Consider the following 15,151-nt stretch of genomic DNA (forward strand, 5'->3'; position numbering starts at 1 on the left):
TTGAAAGCCTTGCCCTAAAGCCAGCGGCTTTTCTGCCTATGTTAACTGGCAGGTATTAAGTTTCATAAAAGCATACGAGACACCTTAGCAGAGCATCCCCTGAAGGGAGACTCAGGCATGAGTTTAGACACAACAGTTTCAGCAATGCCACGTAGTTCCCCGGGAAGCTGAGCCAGAACGAAATGTGTGTGCCTCCATCTCTGACAGGCATCTGACAAGTAAGACATCAGATGAGAGGCAAAGAGCCTGAAAGGTTTCCCTGTCCTTGCTGAGGAGTCCTTGTCTCAGCAGGGACCCTTCTCTGCCACCTCCATTCACAGTGGCTCCCCCAAAAATTGAACAATGCTTCCCTGTCAGCGGCTGGAGCAGGTGGTGCAGGGTACCTGCCTGCCTGCCTAGGACCCCCTAGGTTTCCCCCGCAAGCAGGACTCTGTTGGAGGACCCAGTTTTTGTGGACCCTACTTGCTTGGGCACCCAACAAAACACACTGCAATGACAGTGCTTCCTCCTCATTTACTGGGAGGATTAGTAGTGTTATCACAACTCTTTCAGGCTCTAGCTGACACCCTCCACAGATCAAAACGTTCACAACCAGCCAGTGGTTTTGGTTGTTTTTGTGCCTGAGCCACGTGCAAACATCCAGCAGCAGATTTTGACAGGCTGCACAAGATCCCCCAGAGCCTCTGAGCTGGGTTTAGTTAACCTAAAAGCAGCCACCAAAACTCAACACCTCTTTTAGCAACCTTTGTTACCAACCTGCTTTCCAGAATTAAAAAGCAGCTACGGGGTCGAGCTGTGCATGACCCTCACATGCGATAAAAGCTTCCAAAAGCAAGTTGTGATTCTGAGGGTTCCTGTTCTAGGACCTTCAGCTACAACACGCTCCCTTGATATCTGCGTAATCGATCCTAACATTCAGTTTCTATTTCCATCCTTTACACTCCTCTGTCTTCCAACTACTAGCTATACCTGTTGCTCCCATGACAACTTCCCAAAGGGACTGTTTGATTTAAGCAGAAATGGTGAGGTTTCTACTGCATTCCTTACCACACATCAGCTTTCCTTCCGTAGCCCTCTCCACTGATCACCTCTGGGCTCATCCAGTATGGCGTTCCCGTGACAGATTTAATCCCAGTCCCAGACATGCAGATGGTCTGGATTCGTTTGCTGGCCCCAAAATCTCCAAGTTTCACATTTCCAGCAGAATCTCTCAAAATATTGGCACCTGGGGTGAAAAGCAAAAAAAAAAAAAAAAAAAGGGAACAAAAACCACAAACACAAGAGATGAAGCAGCAACCTGAACTGAAGTGGCTACAGTGAGGAGAGCAGGAACAGCACAGGCAAAGAGCTGGACACAAGGGAGCCCAAAGGGCCTTGGTGGGGCCAGACTCAGCATCACGTACAAACCCTCTCTCCTAAGGCAGCTGTGCTCCGAGAGGCTTGACTCCCACCAGCATCTCCTCACTCCACAGGTTTCCCAAAAGCAAGCGGCCAACAGGAGATGACAGATCCTCCTCCCCACCCGCAGAGAGGCGAACAGAGCCCCAGATCTCTCTGACTGCCAGGGCCTCCCAACTCAGGTATGTTACACCAGGTTTTCAGATGTGTAAGGGCAGTTAGCAATAACCCCTCTTAAGAACACCTCCTATCTGGGCTTCCCAAGCAGGATTGGTTTTGGTTTCAGCTGCTTGTTTAAGATTCTCACAGTTCGAATTGGTGAATGCTGGGGGAAAAATTACTTGACCAGATCCCAGCACTGTGTTTTGCACAAGAATTTATATTGGGGCACTGCGAGGCTGGGTTGAACAACTCCAAGCAAGAAGCCTGTCTGTATTATCTACTCACCTTTAATATCCCTGTGGACAATCATATTGCTGTGCAAGTAGAAGACTCCTTGCAGGATCTGCCTGGTGTATTTCCGTGTGACGTTCTCGGTCAGAGCACCGTAAGCTTTTAGCTGGTCCTTTATTGAGCCCTGTTGCAAAGAAACAACATGCACCAACTGTAAGGGCCAGCAGAACCATCATGTCAGGAAAATTTAAAAGGTTTCTATGACCAGCTCAAAAAAACTCACACTCTGCCGCAGAAACAGCAAGACAAAAATTCACTAAGTGCTGGATGGAGCAAAGACTTGTTCTCAGCATCCCAAATCCCAGTGGAGAAAAGGGTACAGTCCCTGCCAGCACTACAGATCTTCTTCCCCCTCTAGTGGCTGGCTGTCACCAACAGCTCATGGAGGAGGACCACACTGAGGAGGAGTTACAACTCCAGCGAGGGGACCAAATCGACCAGATCTTCAGGGCCAAGCTGATGAGTCAGTCTTCTGTGAAGCCTCCCCCCCCCCCAACTTCTCACAGCATGGAGCACCTGCTGCCACGAGGCAGGCGGACTCCCCAGGGGCAGGACCACATGGGACTGCTTCAGCAAGAAGACCCCAGGTAAACAATGTGCAAGTACTTGAATTTCTGCCCCAGGCACGCAGGCTCCTACCGGTTTGATTTCACTGACCAAAGAGGAAAGGAAGCAGGGGTGCAGACATCTAGCATTTGCAAGAGGGTGACCCCCTGCTTTTAGCTCTGTTTTCGGTCCACTTGGAAACAGATGTCCCTCACTATGCCAGAGCTGGGTTTTAACCGGGATGAACCAGGGGTGGATCAGGGGTTCAGTCAGAGAGGTGGCACCCAGCTCTACCTCCAGCATTCAGGTTACCTGGAAAGCAGCAGAAGGGGAAACTCATCCCGTTCTGCCTGTCCTGCAGCTCTGGGTTGATCCCAGATTGCCACAGTCCTTCTGCTCTTGGAACAGTGGGCTCCTCTGCTGCAAGTCAGTCACTCAAACCGTGTCAGCTTTTCCACCCACCCCAGTTGTTGCTCTGCCCGGCTACTGCTTTGGCCTTCTGAGGCTGGTGGTGGATCCTGTGGATGGATCTCTTCTTTCCCTTTCACAGGGCTGCTGAAGTAACCCAAGATGCTCTGAAATCGCCCCCTGGTATCAACTCGTATGTAGGGTATGTTCCTTCGCCCACCACTGAGCTAAGCTTCCTTAGCCTGGCCTCCCTCACCCTGACAGGGGCACATCAAACAAGACTGGGAAACAGGGTCTTCAGGGCCTGTGGTCAGATAGACCGTTCTGTTTTCCAAGCACAAATTTTTAAAAAATAGGGCAGGACAGAAAAGACAGTCTCAGCTACTTAATGGGGCAATCATAAGAATGCCAGGCGAACGGTGCACCCGGGCTTGGCCCTGGGAAGACTCTGCCAAGCTGGCTGTGCGAAATCAGAAGCTTCGCAGGACCCAGCCCTGCAGAGCCGCTGCCCTGCAAGGTTCGGGAACGCATTCGCTTCGCTGGCCTTGGGAACCAAAGCCCCGAGCTGCTTTTGTGAAATGGGCTGTTGTTGCAGCACGGAAGTCAATCTGTATTTGGTCAGAGCTCTGGTTTATCGTGTAAAAAAACAAACATTCGACTTCCAGCCCTGCTGGACACTGCCCCCGCACCAAATGTTGGTTTCCTGGCTGCTAACAAACATCGGCACGCTGCAGAGTAAGCGGCAAGGGGCCCGATGAAACTCACGGGGTTTATTCCTCTGGGTCCCCGCCTGGTGGTAAGGCCTGCCAGCGAGATGCCTGCCCGCAGGGAGAGAGCAAGGACAGGGCTTGGAAGGGACTCAAACCATGTGGAAGTCCACCTGATTGCTCACGTGCAAGATGTGTTAAGACAGCTTCTAGCATGTTTACTAATAACTGAAATTATTTGTGACCAGATGACCTAACAGTCCCTCTGACCTTACAAATCTTTGTATAAACAAGGGTTTATCTTCCACACTCTGCGGAATGAATCCAGCTAGACAGGAGGGACTTTGGAGAACAGATCCTCTGACAATATAAATAGCATTTATACCAACCGAAGACTTTGTCTAGATGACTGACGTAATTCACATGCTCACAAACAGAAAGAGATATTCAACTAATCTGCATACATTCTCCAGCCCCTGCTTAGACTCTCCCAACGCTTTCTGATTCTTCTTCTTCCCTAGGGCTATTTCATCCTCTATCAGCAAAGTCACAGACTGAAGCCACTCCTGCCCAAGAGGATAATGCTATCAACAGAAAGTTTTGTCCCGAACAGGAGAAAACTTACAAGTGAGTAACACTGGTTTTAATACACACGTGCTGAAAGCCACAAATAATTGGTGACAGCTGTGGGTGGACAGTTGTACTATTAGCTTTTCCTGCAGGGATTTGCAATAAATACTTAAGGATGGGCTCAGGCCACAGTGTTTGGAGCCAAATCTGGATCATGTCCCACAATCACCGAGTTCAGATTCCAGACTGTGAACACACCCTGCTTCAGGATTCAAACCGAAAACCTGCCTTCAAGGCGTTTGGTGGCTTTTGATTTCACTCGGTGCACATTGAGGGCCTTCACCATGACACCTGACTCACAACCTAAGTCTTCTCGAGCCTTAGGGATGCATCCACTGTTTTGGTCTGGCTCATCAGATATAGAGCAGCTCAGCTGAACAGTTTAACTCCAGATCCAAATTTCACCAGACTCCAGGGCAGTCTAAACACGTTCTCTGTTGCTCAGGACAATCTTTAGCAGGAACTGCACTTACCCCTGGCATGTATTCAACAAAGATAGACAGTTTCTTCTCCTTAGGGTCCCGCAAGCACCCATAGTACTGCACTATCCTGTCATGGCGGAGAGTCTTCAACAGCTGAATCTCACATTCTAAGGCATTCACCTCCTGCAACAGAACAGATGTACTTCGTGACAAAAGGGCATGGTTACTTTGGGAATATTATCCAAATATCGCTTGATGCTGAACACTCTTTTCAGAACACCTGTGAAGCTGCCCACGAGGACATAAGTCACATAAGGCTCAGCAGTGAGAAGCACTGCCGTAAGAAAAAGGTAAAGAGAAAGACAGATGGGATGCACAGGGCCTTGGCTTTGAGACAGGTTTACTCATTATTATTCCTTGTGTTCACGAAGTTTTTCTGGAAAGGTGTGAATGAAGATACCAGCAAAGCTAATGCAGTGCACAGAGTGGGAAGAAGATGAAGGGAGGAAGAAGGCGGAATCTAAGGAAGAGCAGACAGCCCTGCAAGAAACGATACCTGAGACAAAGCAGGCCAACATGACCAAGGAACTAAGCAGTAGAGAAGTCACCAGAGCATGCTGATTGGTGCCACAAGCAATTCGAGACCACTCCAAAAAGGGCAAACACCACATAACCTCCACACACTGCTTTCCATCAAGGACACAGACCCCTCTGCCACCTGCAGCCCACAGTTCCCCAAGGGGCTGCAGAACGCAGCCCTGCCCTCGTACTCACTTTACTTGTCTCTTGACTGTCAGGGTCGAAAGGCACCTGCTTCACCGACAGCTCCCGCCCAGTGTCAGCATCATAGCAGAGATAAACTTCCCCAAAAGCTCCTCTTCCCAGCAGCTTCCCCAGCCTCCAGTTTACAGGTGCCTGCAGGGCTACACGAGAGAGGAGAGGGTTAAGAGAAGGGCACGGCAGGGAGACTTCAGCATCAGGGTCCACCTGAGCCTACAGAGTGCAGACCAGGCCCGCTGTGAGCTCACCAGGGCAAGCAGTGAGCCACCCTCTCCCAGGGGCACCATGAAAAAACAGTTCTAATTGCACTAGTGCTCCTGGTCTGTGTGTGGGATGTCTCCCAGTCTGCATTAGTATAAAGCAGAAACAAGTTCCAGAAAAGCGACATTTCTTTAACAGTCCTTCCTCCAAAAACTGCTTCTTAACCCATGTGGGACTTTCTCTGCCCAGCTGTAGGGGTGGTTAGAAGGATACGGCACGGCTGAGCAGCAACCCAGGCAGGGACCAGTAAAGATTTTAATCTCACTGGTCATTCCTATATTGTCGTCCATCCCTGAACAGGCCCAGAATGCAGAAATTTTTATAGCGTGGTCAGTCTTGCAATATGACAGCAGCCTGCAACACCATCTTTGGGTGCTGGGGTGACAGCAATGTAAGCCAAGGAACAGAGCCTCTGGCTGCATTTGCTCCTACATCCCAAGTCTCATGGAAGCTTCTGGTGCATGAGCACACCGACAGTCCAACACACAAGCAACTTTCTGCAACTCGGCAAGTGATGAACACCAGCTGACCCCAGGCACGCTCTCAGCTCAAGGTCAAGATAAAATACAGTGTGTTCTATTAAACCTTCCTCACTGAGACATAAGCCAGCACAGCGTGCCTTGTGTTGGCGCTGGAATCAAAGTGCATTCACACACGGTTAGCTTAGCTGATGCGCAGTAATTAGCAGGTCACAGTAACTCAATTTTGTGTCAAGACCCAGACGTATTGAGACCTCAGAGACTAGTGGCTTTGATTCACTTACAGTTCCTAGCTTTTGTAGGGGAGGTGCTGAAGACCTGCAGACCTTTTTCACAATTGTTCCACCATTTGGGCCTGTACTCGTCGTACTGCAAGGTGCTGAGCTTGCTGTCCCCATTAAAGCTCTTGGTTCGGCTAGATGGGACAAGCTGAAACAGGTTCTCCTGGGGGAAGTAACTCCTGGGAAAAGTCCTCCGCCCTGTAGGAGAAAAGGGGAGAGTTACAGCAAGAACACACACACCAGCTTGGATCTACCTACCGCCACCTTCTCATGTCGCTGCCTAGATCCAGTGGTGCACCTCTTCCAATTATGCAAAATAAGTTTAATGAAACTGAAGCAAAGCCATACGGGTATTTTAAATTCAATTCAAGAGTTGTTAGCAGCAGGCATTACATCTAATGCAGATGCTTCTAGAGGGGTTTGCAACAGCTTAATTACATTAGGGGTTTTGTTGGTTGTTAAATCATAAACAAACTCTGAACAGCCAAGGATTTGCGCTGCAAATTATCCTTGCCATCCCTTAAGTTCACAGTACAAATGACCACAGAAGCAGTGCCAGATCTCGTGGTAACTGCTTTGACAAAGGTGGTGTCAGTGAGAGATGAAGTTCATTCTGGAAGGCTCAATACGCTGTCTGCATGTCCTCAGTATTTTTCTTCCAAGGGAATTTGATTCTTACTCAGTTTTGCTTTCTACCATTTGCAGTCTCATACAGTGAAAGGAGCGGCAAGATGGTGATGGAGTGGTCCCCACAGCTCAGAGCTCGCCAGCTTAAACCAGAGATGCGCACAGATACCGCTACCCTGAAATTGCTAGGATATTTCCTACAGTGCTGTGAAAAACCTGCTGTAAAAGTCACAAACCAGCATCCTCAAAAGGAAGGAAGTTAGGGGAACAGAAAGGTTGGTATCGCTAGGGATGAGAAATGCCAATCATCCACGTGGCTAAGTTAAAAGAACAGGTGCTAGCAGAGGAGGAGCTGAGCACTGCCTTTCATATATGCCGTAGATGCTCAGCACTTCTCAAGAGCAGACCCACAAGGTCTCACAGAGGACGCTTTTCAGAATACACAAGCGAACCCCAAATTACTCAGTGGTTCTCCCTTTATTAGAAACCTCTCCTTTCCAAGTCTCTCCAGTCCTAGGCACTGTCACAAGCCATTGAGATCCTAGACTGACCACCTCCCTCCCTGACCCGCCATCATTTTCTTACCGTCACTGTAGTCCTTGCGACTTTGGGAAAGGTGGTACTGCCTCGGGAAGGTCCCACCTTTCCCAAACCTCTCGCAGAATGGGATGTCAAAATCTGCAGGAGGGAAGAAGATGTGTTTCTGAGATCAGCTCAGTACCAAATGCCTCAAGTGTTTCTTACTGGAAAGCATTCTGGTCCTCAGGCTGAATAACAGACAAGAACCAGGTGGCAAGCTGTGCATTCACATGGCCACACATCCCCCAAGGCTCACTCTGAAATCTGTCCACATTCACACACTCCTTAGGGAATAAGGGTTAGACACACTGGTCTTGGTCCCCCTAAAGCAAAGGGGTTTAACTGCTGACTTGATGGACACTGGCCCACACTGTTCAAATACCAGGCAGGGGATTAACACAGACCATGCCTGGTCTCCAAGACAGAGCACTAAACATCTTATTTGCATGTGAAAAATGCAAAAATTAGCATGGAAACAGAACTGCCAGGCAGGGTCAGGTCCAGATCCATCTACTCCAAAACTTCTGCTCTGATATCAGCTATTTCCAGGGAAATGCAAAAATCCAGCACTTGGCTAACACCAGACAATCTCTCCCCTCTTACTTCTCAGATGTGACTCCTGACCTCTGAAAGCCAGAGACTGATTTATACCTCCAGAGCTCCAAACTTTTATATTTACTTTGATTAAATGCTAGAAAAATAGAATATACAGGAGGGATTAAAGGCCATCAGAGTTTAGATTAGACACAAGATTGTGAGAGAGATGGATATGCACAATAAGAACGTATTTTTTAAAAATAAAAAAAATGCAGCATAGGAAGCCATTGCTGGTAGCACCAAATAACCTTGAGATTAAGATATCTGTCATTTCCCCCCCATCTTTCACTTGCTGTTTTTCCTCCATCCAACTCCAATGACACAGTCTGTTCTGATTGTTTGTTTGTCTTAGCCTGGGGCCAGCAGCCGCTCCTCCGAGACCATTCCTGGCCTCTGCTGCACTTCAGCATGATTTCCCCATTACAGCAGCGCGCAAGAGGAGCGCATAATGGCTGAAATATGGTCAGCAAGAAAAGCAACAAGGACAGGGCAAGACGTTCTCGGCGAGCCACGTGTAGGCAACGATGCCGAGTGGTGTCTCAAAGCAAAATGCCTCCCCAACCACTAGGGATGTATTAAAACCTTGGGCGATGTGGACTGACTGCAGCTTCATCTCTACAGTTCAATCTAGAAATCCTGCCTCAGGCCAGAAATAAGTTAACGTGCCACAGGCTGACTGCCATTTGCTCATTTTTAATAGTGAAAGTCATTACAATATTACAGAGTTTCCATGATTTAACCAGCTGGATGTTTTAAGTGATTAAGCAGTAACCTATGATCCTTGCAAGTTACCAGTACACTTTCCCTAACAGCATTTGCGGTATTACTGGTTATGAATAACGTAAGTGGAAGAGGCATAACTCCCTAGAGAGTTTGGGACTCCAGTTTTGTTATGTACGAAGTCAGAATCCTGAAAGTGCAACTCACAGGTACTAACAGAGACAAAAGGTGATCCCACGAGGCTGTTTCCGTTTGTCAGCACCTCACAGTTGTCTCCAAATACAAAAGCAAGCCCCCCCTCAGCAACTTCTTCCAACACAGAACTCATCAGTGATCTTTCAACAGCTTTAGCTGCTTGCATCCACTTACTTCGGGGCACTTGCTACCCTGTTTGGACTGTTGCTGCTGTAAATTGATCCCCAAACCAGGTCCAAAGGTTCTTCTGTGCTACCACTATCGCTGCAGAGGCAAGGAGGGTTAACGATGACAAGAGCAGCCCTGCCTGTGTTTGGTGCTCTGTGTCTTTTGATTTTAAAGAATATTCATGTTTGATCATTACAGGGTCACTTTTGAAGTGTAATCTAAGCAATGGATCTGGTTTGCTTGATTGTTTTTAATTACTTTTCATGCAGTGCCATCTCTCTTAATAGCCTTTTATCCAGACTTTTTACCACATGGCTTTTTATACTTTTAAACAAATACAAACCTCCAAGAGTGCTTACCCATGCAATCGAGACTGTCTTTGGGATGGGTCTTCCTTCCAGGAACAGGGGTTTGGGTAAAGGGCGGGCTGCAGAGGAATGAAAAAAAACCAAAAAAACAAAAACCCACAGATACACTTTATTATACCAGAAAAGCTATGGAATGAATTAGGAAGCGATTACATGCAGAAAGGACAGGCTATACCACAAGATGCACTGATCACTGATCAGCCCAGTCTACACAGCTGAGTTCCCATCCTCAACCTGCACAAGAATGAAGATTATTTTTTTTGCTGGATCACAGCTTGTTCCTATGGCAAACAAAAAGGATGCTGCAAAACACAGTCACCAGGTCAAAATTAAGTAGCCAAAACCACCTATGCACAAGGTGGCACATAAGGAGGACTGCAAAGTTCTCTTCCCACAACTTCAAGTGTTCAGCTGTGCAACTCTGCTTTCTATGTACATGGCTTAGTTGCTGCAGATTTACACGCTGGAGTTCTTCAGTCATGCTTGATTCATGTGGGTCTCCCCTCCTCTGCAACATCATTCTCCCATCTTCCTCACACAGGAGGGTCCGTACCACTGCTGGGCACACGCACCCTTCCCGGGAGACCAGGAGGGAGAGAGTGCAGGATCAGTGCTTCAAGGCTTAAGGTCTTTAAACTACACTGAGAGGATGGATAAACTACTGCAAGGGGATCTCAGCAATCCTGATTTCACTCCAGCCTCTGTAAGGGCCAACAGGGTGATCTGGACAGGTTGCTTTTCCACTCTCCCTTTTAACAAAATGTGCATAGCAGTACAAATCTGCTTTATACAGTGCTCTGAAATCTACTCATGCCAAAGCTCATCATGGCAGGTTTGCTATGGCAAAGAGGAATTTGTCATGCTATTTCTTAGCATCAGACTGGTCACCATGCCTGGTGACTAGCTCTGCCCTCTTGAGACTAATGTCATCACAAGTAATTGGCTGCAAGGGCTCAGCTATGCCTTTGCAGGAATAGTTGTGCTTACTCCTCTCGCTGCCTTTAAAGAATACAGCCTTCCTCATGCCTTTCCCAGCTCCTAGACCCCATGACGGAAGACAGCTGCCTCCTTTTTTTGCATCTGAAATCAAGCCATACTACCCTCTCGCAAACACGCCTAATGCTCTTCTCTCAGTTCACAACAGTGTTACAAACAGGCTGTGCACCTTCTGTTGTTCTTCCTAGCAAAGTTTAGGCACAAGCAAAGCTGGGGCATAGAGACCAGGAGCACAAGGAATCCAGCTTTGATACAGGCATAACAATGAGCAAACACATCACAGGAAATTATTAAAAGCCACAAAAAGGAAATGGACCTTGATGAGGAGACAGATCCAAAGCGCACAGAGCTGCAAACCCGAAGCACGCTATGCAATCAAATCAACACAGCACAGACCTGCTGGACCATAGCCTTGATGCTGTATGGTAAAAGCAATGGGGCGAAAAAAAGAAAATCTTTGATGCAGATGGAAAAAAAAATATATACTGCTTCCCAAAAGGACACTGTGTCTTATACACAGCCTACCGTGCACAGCAGCAAACATACAGTTGCTGTGCACGTGTGAGCTTGGACCAACCAGCCACACCAACTATTGAACTGCAGCCTGTGTTAGTACAACGTGTCCTAGTTGCTTCCTGCCGAGAAGCTAAACTTAGTTGTTGCTCATCTGGTGTCCTCAGCACCTTGACTGACACGTCTGTGGCTGCTGGCAGTGCACAGGGGCTGCCGAATTTACAAGTGGGCAATGGAGAGTAAACAGCACGCCCAGGGAGGAGGAGGAGGCATGGAGAGGCTAACAAGAGCACTGACCCGGTGACTGCAGAAAGCCAGAGGAGTAGGAGAGGGATTGAACCGAAGCAGAAAACCTGGGCACACAAAGCCAGGCTGTCCACAGATCCCTAGCTACTTTGTCCCTCTCAGATTACTGCAATTCAAATCATGCCCTTACACAGACGTTTGTGCTAGGATCTGGTTTTCAGCATTCAAAATACATTTGTTTTGCTCAGGTGCATCCTCATCCCAACAGGAACCTCAGGGGATGCTACTGACCGCACTCCTCTCCTGCTGTGGAGCGGAGGCTGCCTCTCAGCTTGTGCACATGGTGACATGCACGACTCACCTGTCCACAGATCTGTCCAGCGACTGGCAGCTCCCAGACAGTGACTCATCAGGGCTGATGAAAGCTTCAAGCATCTGACAGTGAAAGAAAAGGGGAAACAATAAAACCATGCACTGCGGCTCTTCAAGCTCCTGTCCTAGCAGACCTCTGCAGGGTCAACAAAACTGCACCAAAGCCAGCTGATTTACACCAGCTGATGCCAGCCCCAGTAGAGATGAGATCCAATCTAACAGAAGTTTTCTTCCCAGTAAAATCCATTTATGACGCCCCCTCTGGATTACTGTTCTTTCCAACTGCTATTTGATAGTAGGGAAACTGAGGCAAATACAATTAGCACCCTGATGTTCAAAGCATGCTGAGAAGTCAACGAGATTCACAGCGCTCAAAGTATTTGTGAAAAATAATAGGAATAATAAAAAAAAATATATCAGGACAAAAATTATGTGCCCAAGGCCAAGTGGATATTGTGCACCATAGCCAGGATCGCAGCCCTGGCCTCCTGACTTCCTGAGCTGCCCTGGCACACGAGACCAGCCTTCCTCCCCAGTGATAAGCGAAGCATCATCAGGGCTTTTGGCTGGAGGAACTGGCTTGGCTCTCACTAGCTCAGTGAGTCAAAAGCCGCATTTGTGTCGCTTCCTGGATGAGACATTGTACTGGACGGGGTTATTTATAGCTGGTTAGTAACAATAGAGGTTTTGTATTGAGTGGTAAACCCAGGGGCTGTGTGTACTTTCATGTGGAGCAGAGCTTGCTCAGGGCCATGCTGTGCTGCAGCGGTACGATGCTCCCTCCTGGCTGCAGACCCACAGCAGACACTTGCTAACCCTACTCCACAGCCAGCCCCAAGCCCAGCTTGTTCCCAGGAAAGCTGAGCAACAAGGGTTAAACACCACGTGGAGTCACCCTTTGCTGCTCCTGGACCCACATCGTTCCTCCTTCCCCGTGTACAGCAACAGCTTCTCCTTCCACGCACTGTTCCTGCGTTAGACCTCCTCAACTGGTTGTCATAACAGCTCGTGTTGTTTTGGCAAGACAGTCCCAATTGGAAAGTGCAATTCTTCTCTGCTTCCCAGTTTTTACCCCAAAGCCTCATCCTTCAAAATGCACTAGCCAAAGAGGAGCAAGACCTCTGCTAGAACCCACTCCCCACCTCTGGCAGTCATGCCAGGCCTCTCCCGGCAGTTAAAATAGTGCTGAGACAGACTCATTTCTCAAAAGCATAAAATCGGGAATCCGAGCAGGCTCTGTTCAGCTGCCAAGTTGGTCTCAAGGCAAAGACCACAGTTACATCACAGGCTTGCACAGGGGCATCCCTCAAAAGGCATCCAGCACCAGCTTGTAAGTGGTTTTCCACAAGGCACATATGGAAGCTGCAGCACAAGGACATTCTGAAGGCAAAGCCCATATGGGGAAAAGCATGGCTGCTCCATAAGAAGAGGAAAAAAAAAAAACCCAAAACAAAACATCCCCAGTTCCCCTTTTTCCTGCATTTAATTCACCAGAGAAGGACAGCAGGCCACCCACAGCGCGATGCTGGAGAAAAGCGAGGAGAGAGCATCTGGGAACCTTCATCAGGAGCAGGCTCAGAGCTCGGCTAACGCTAATGAAGCTCCATTAGCAGCCAGTGGAGCTGCACTGATTTACACCCAAGGGGGGTTCATGGGTACTCTCCCCCTGCACGCACGCACACTTTATCTTAATCATACCAAACGTGTTTGGAAGGCATGCAAAAACAACAGAAAGCCAACTTTTGGCTGCAAGAAGCACAAGATACATCTGCACTCTGACGCTGCCAAGCCTCACCCGGAGTGACTTCTGATTTTATTAATGGCTGTATAATAAATGGTTGAAAACACAACTTTGCCATGGAAACGCTGGCACAGCCTGTACACAAAAGCATTACTAGTGGGTGCTGTTTGAGTGTAGGAAATACATGTCTCCCCAGGCAAGATCCTTGGGGGCCAACACAACAGCCTGCTGGAGCGAGCTTAGTGCCTTCCAGATGCCCTTCCATGCCCCTCCGGCACAGCCAGCCCTCCTGCAAATCGTAGATCATGGTCCTGCCCTTCTAAGAGCTTTGCAGGAAGGAATTGTGTGTCCAGACAGCCTAGCTGACTTCACAGGACCTATACTAAGCCCTTCAGAGCTACAGCTTGAGCAGAGATGCAAATGGAGAGGGAGGTGTAAGCTGCTCCCTGCCTTGGGTCCCTCAGCACTACAGAATTTCCCCATCATGGGTAACAAATTGACTGGAGGAAGAGGTCCTGCTCATCCCTGTGCTGAAGAACTAGCTGCTCTTTTATTACGGAGGGATCGGAATATACAAACTCCTTATTAAGAGAGGAAAAAAAAATATACATGGGGGAGGTACAGAGACAAAACCATAGAGAGAGGCTGCGGGCAGAGCCAAGAACTGTAACTAGAACTCAGGCAGGAACAGCACATGGGAAGCAGCAAATGCTGCTGACATCCCCAGGCTGTTGCAATCACAGGCAATCGGTTGCTTGGCACACTCCCGCAAGGTCCCCGGGATCCGGGAAGGCTGCAGCCACGAGGGCCCAGCAGCTGGCATGCACGCGTGTCCCAAATCTGTGCGCCTCCAGAGCTACCTGAGGTGCCTGAGCACACTGCCATCACCACTGCAGCTGTTTTTTCAGGTTCCTGGAAGTCAGGCTCACTGTTTCTTGAGCATGGCAAGCCCGTTGGCACTCATTCCTGGAAAAAGCTGGCCTAAGCCCCACGCACAGGGCCCGCTGGGGATTTAACGATAGGAACAGCACTCACAGCACAGCCTCCCTCATTCCTAACACTGTCCTGGTTTAACCCACACACCCAGACCCCACTTACATTCTGATCCATGGTCTCGGGGATGAACTCGCCCTCGCTATTGATGCTGGTATAGGATCCTTGGCGAGCAATCTGCTGCTGCTCTTCAGGAACGCTCCCTGGGGGCGGAGAACTCCGGCCAGTGTGCAGCGAGCCTAGGACATGGAAAGGTATTGGGTCAAGGAGAGAACCTGCCACATCCAAGTCCTTCCAGAGATGTTCCCGTGATCACTGACCTACTGGAGATACTGCTGGGTTTGAACTTGTATAGAAGGGAAGAGAGGAGCTAGAGATGTGATACTCTTTATGGGCATCCTACAAAGCTTTTGCAACAGGTACAGTTTGTTTCTGTGGGGCCACACAACATCTAGCAGACTTGGCTTTCAGCCTGCACTGGATCCTAAGAGCTGTGCACTGTATCCAGGTGCTCTGTCAATGCCAGAAAGAAAAGGGCCCCAGAGTTTTGTTGTGATGCAATCAGTCAATCTCAAAGCAAAACACGAACTCCAAACCCACCTCCCCTCTTTGACCTCCCAGCGCTTCCTCCCTGGATCATGTCACTGCCTTATTCAGCAATCTGGGAAACA

The 15,151-nt window shown here is 48.7% G+C and overlaps 1 protein-coding gene across 4 annotated transcripts in view; it reads right to left on the reverse strand.

The window, feature by feature from the left end:
• Positions 1 to 15,151, reverse strand: part of LOC308062080 (mitogen-activated protein kinase kinase kinase 3-like) — an 82,221-nt gene that overhangs the window by 2,912 nt on the left and 64,158 nt on the right. For all 4 annotated transcript variants that reach the window (XM_080383014.1, XM_080383013.1, XM_080383016.1 and 1 more), the window contains 9 exons: positions 14,586 to 14,719; positions 11,736 to 11,809; positions 9,611 to 9,678; positions 7,578 to 7,670; positions 6,369 to 6,563; positions 5,339 to 5,487; positions 4,616 to 4,747; positions 1,846 to 1,975; positions 1,048 to 1,225 (listed from right to left, as the gene is read on the reverse strand). In XM_080383014.1, the coding sequence (XP_080239140.1) occupies positions 1,048 to 1,225; positions 1,846 to 1,975; positions 4,616 to 4,747; positions 5,339 to 5,487; positions 6,369 to 6,563; positions 7,578 to 7,670; positions 9,611 to 9,678; positions 11,736 to 11,809; positions 14,586 to 14,719 (1,153 nt within the window). The remainder of the gene's footprint in view (positions 1 to 1,047; positions 1,226 to 1,845; positions 1,976 to 4,615; positions 4,748 to 5,338; positions 5,488 to 6,368; positions 6,564 to 7,577; positions 7,671 to 9,610; positions 9,679 to 11,735; positions 11,810 to 14,585; positions 14,720 to 15,151) is intronic.

Source organism: Falco punctatus, assembly GCF_963210335.1.
Source record: "Falco punctatus genome assembly, chromosome: 4".
NCBI classification, from domain to species: Eukaryota; Metazoa; Chordata; class Aves; order Falconiformes; family Falconidae; genus Falco; species Falco punctatus.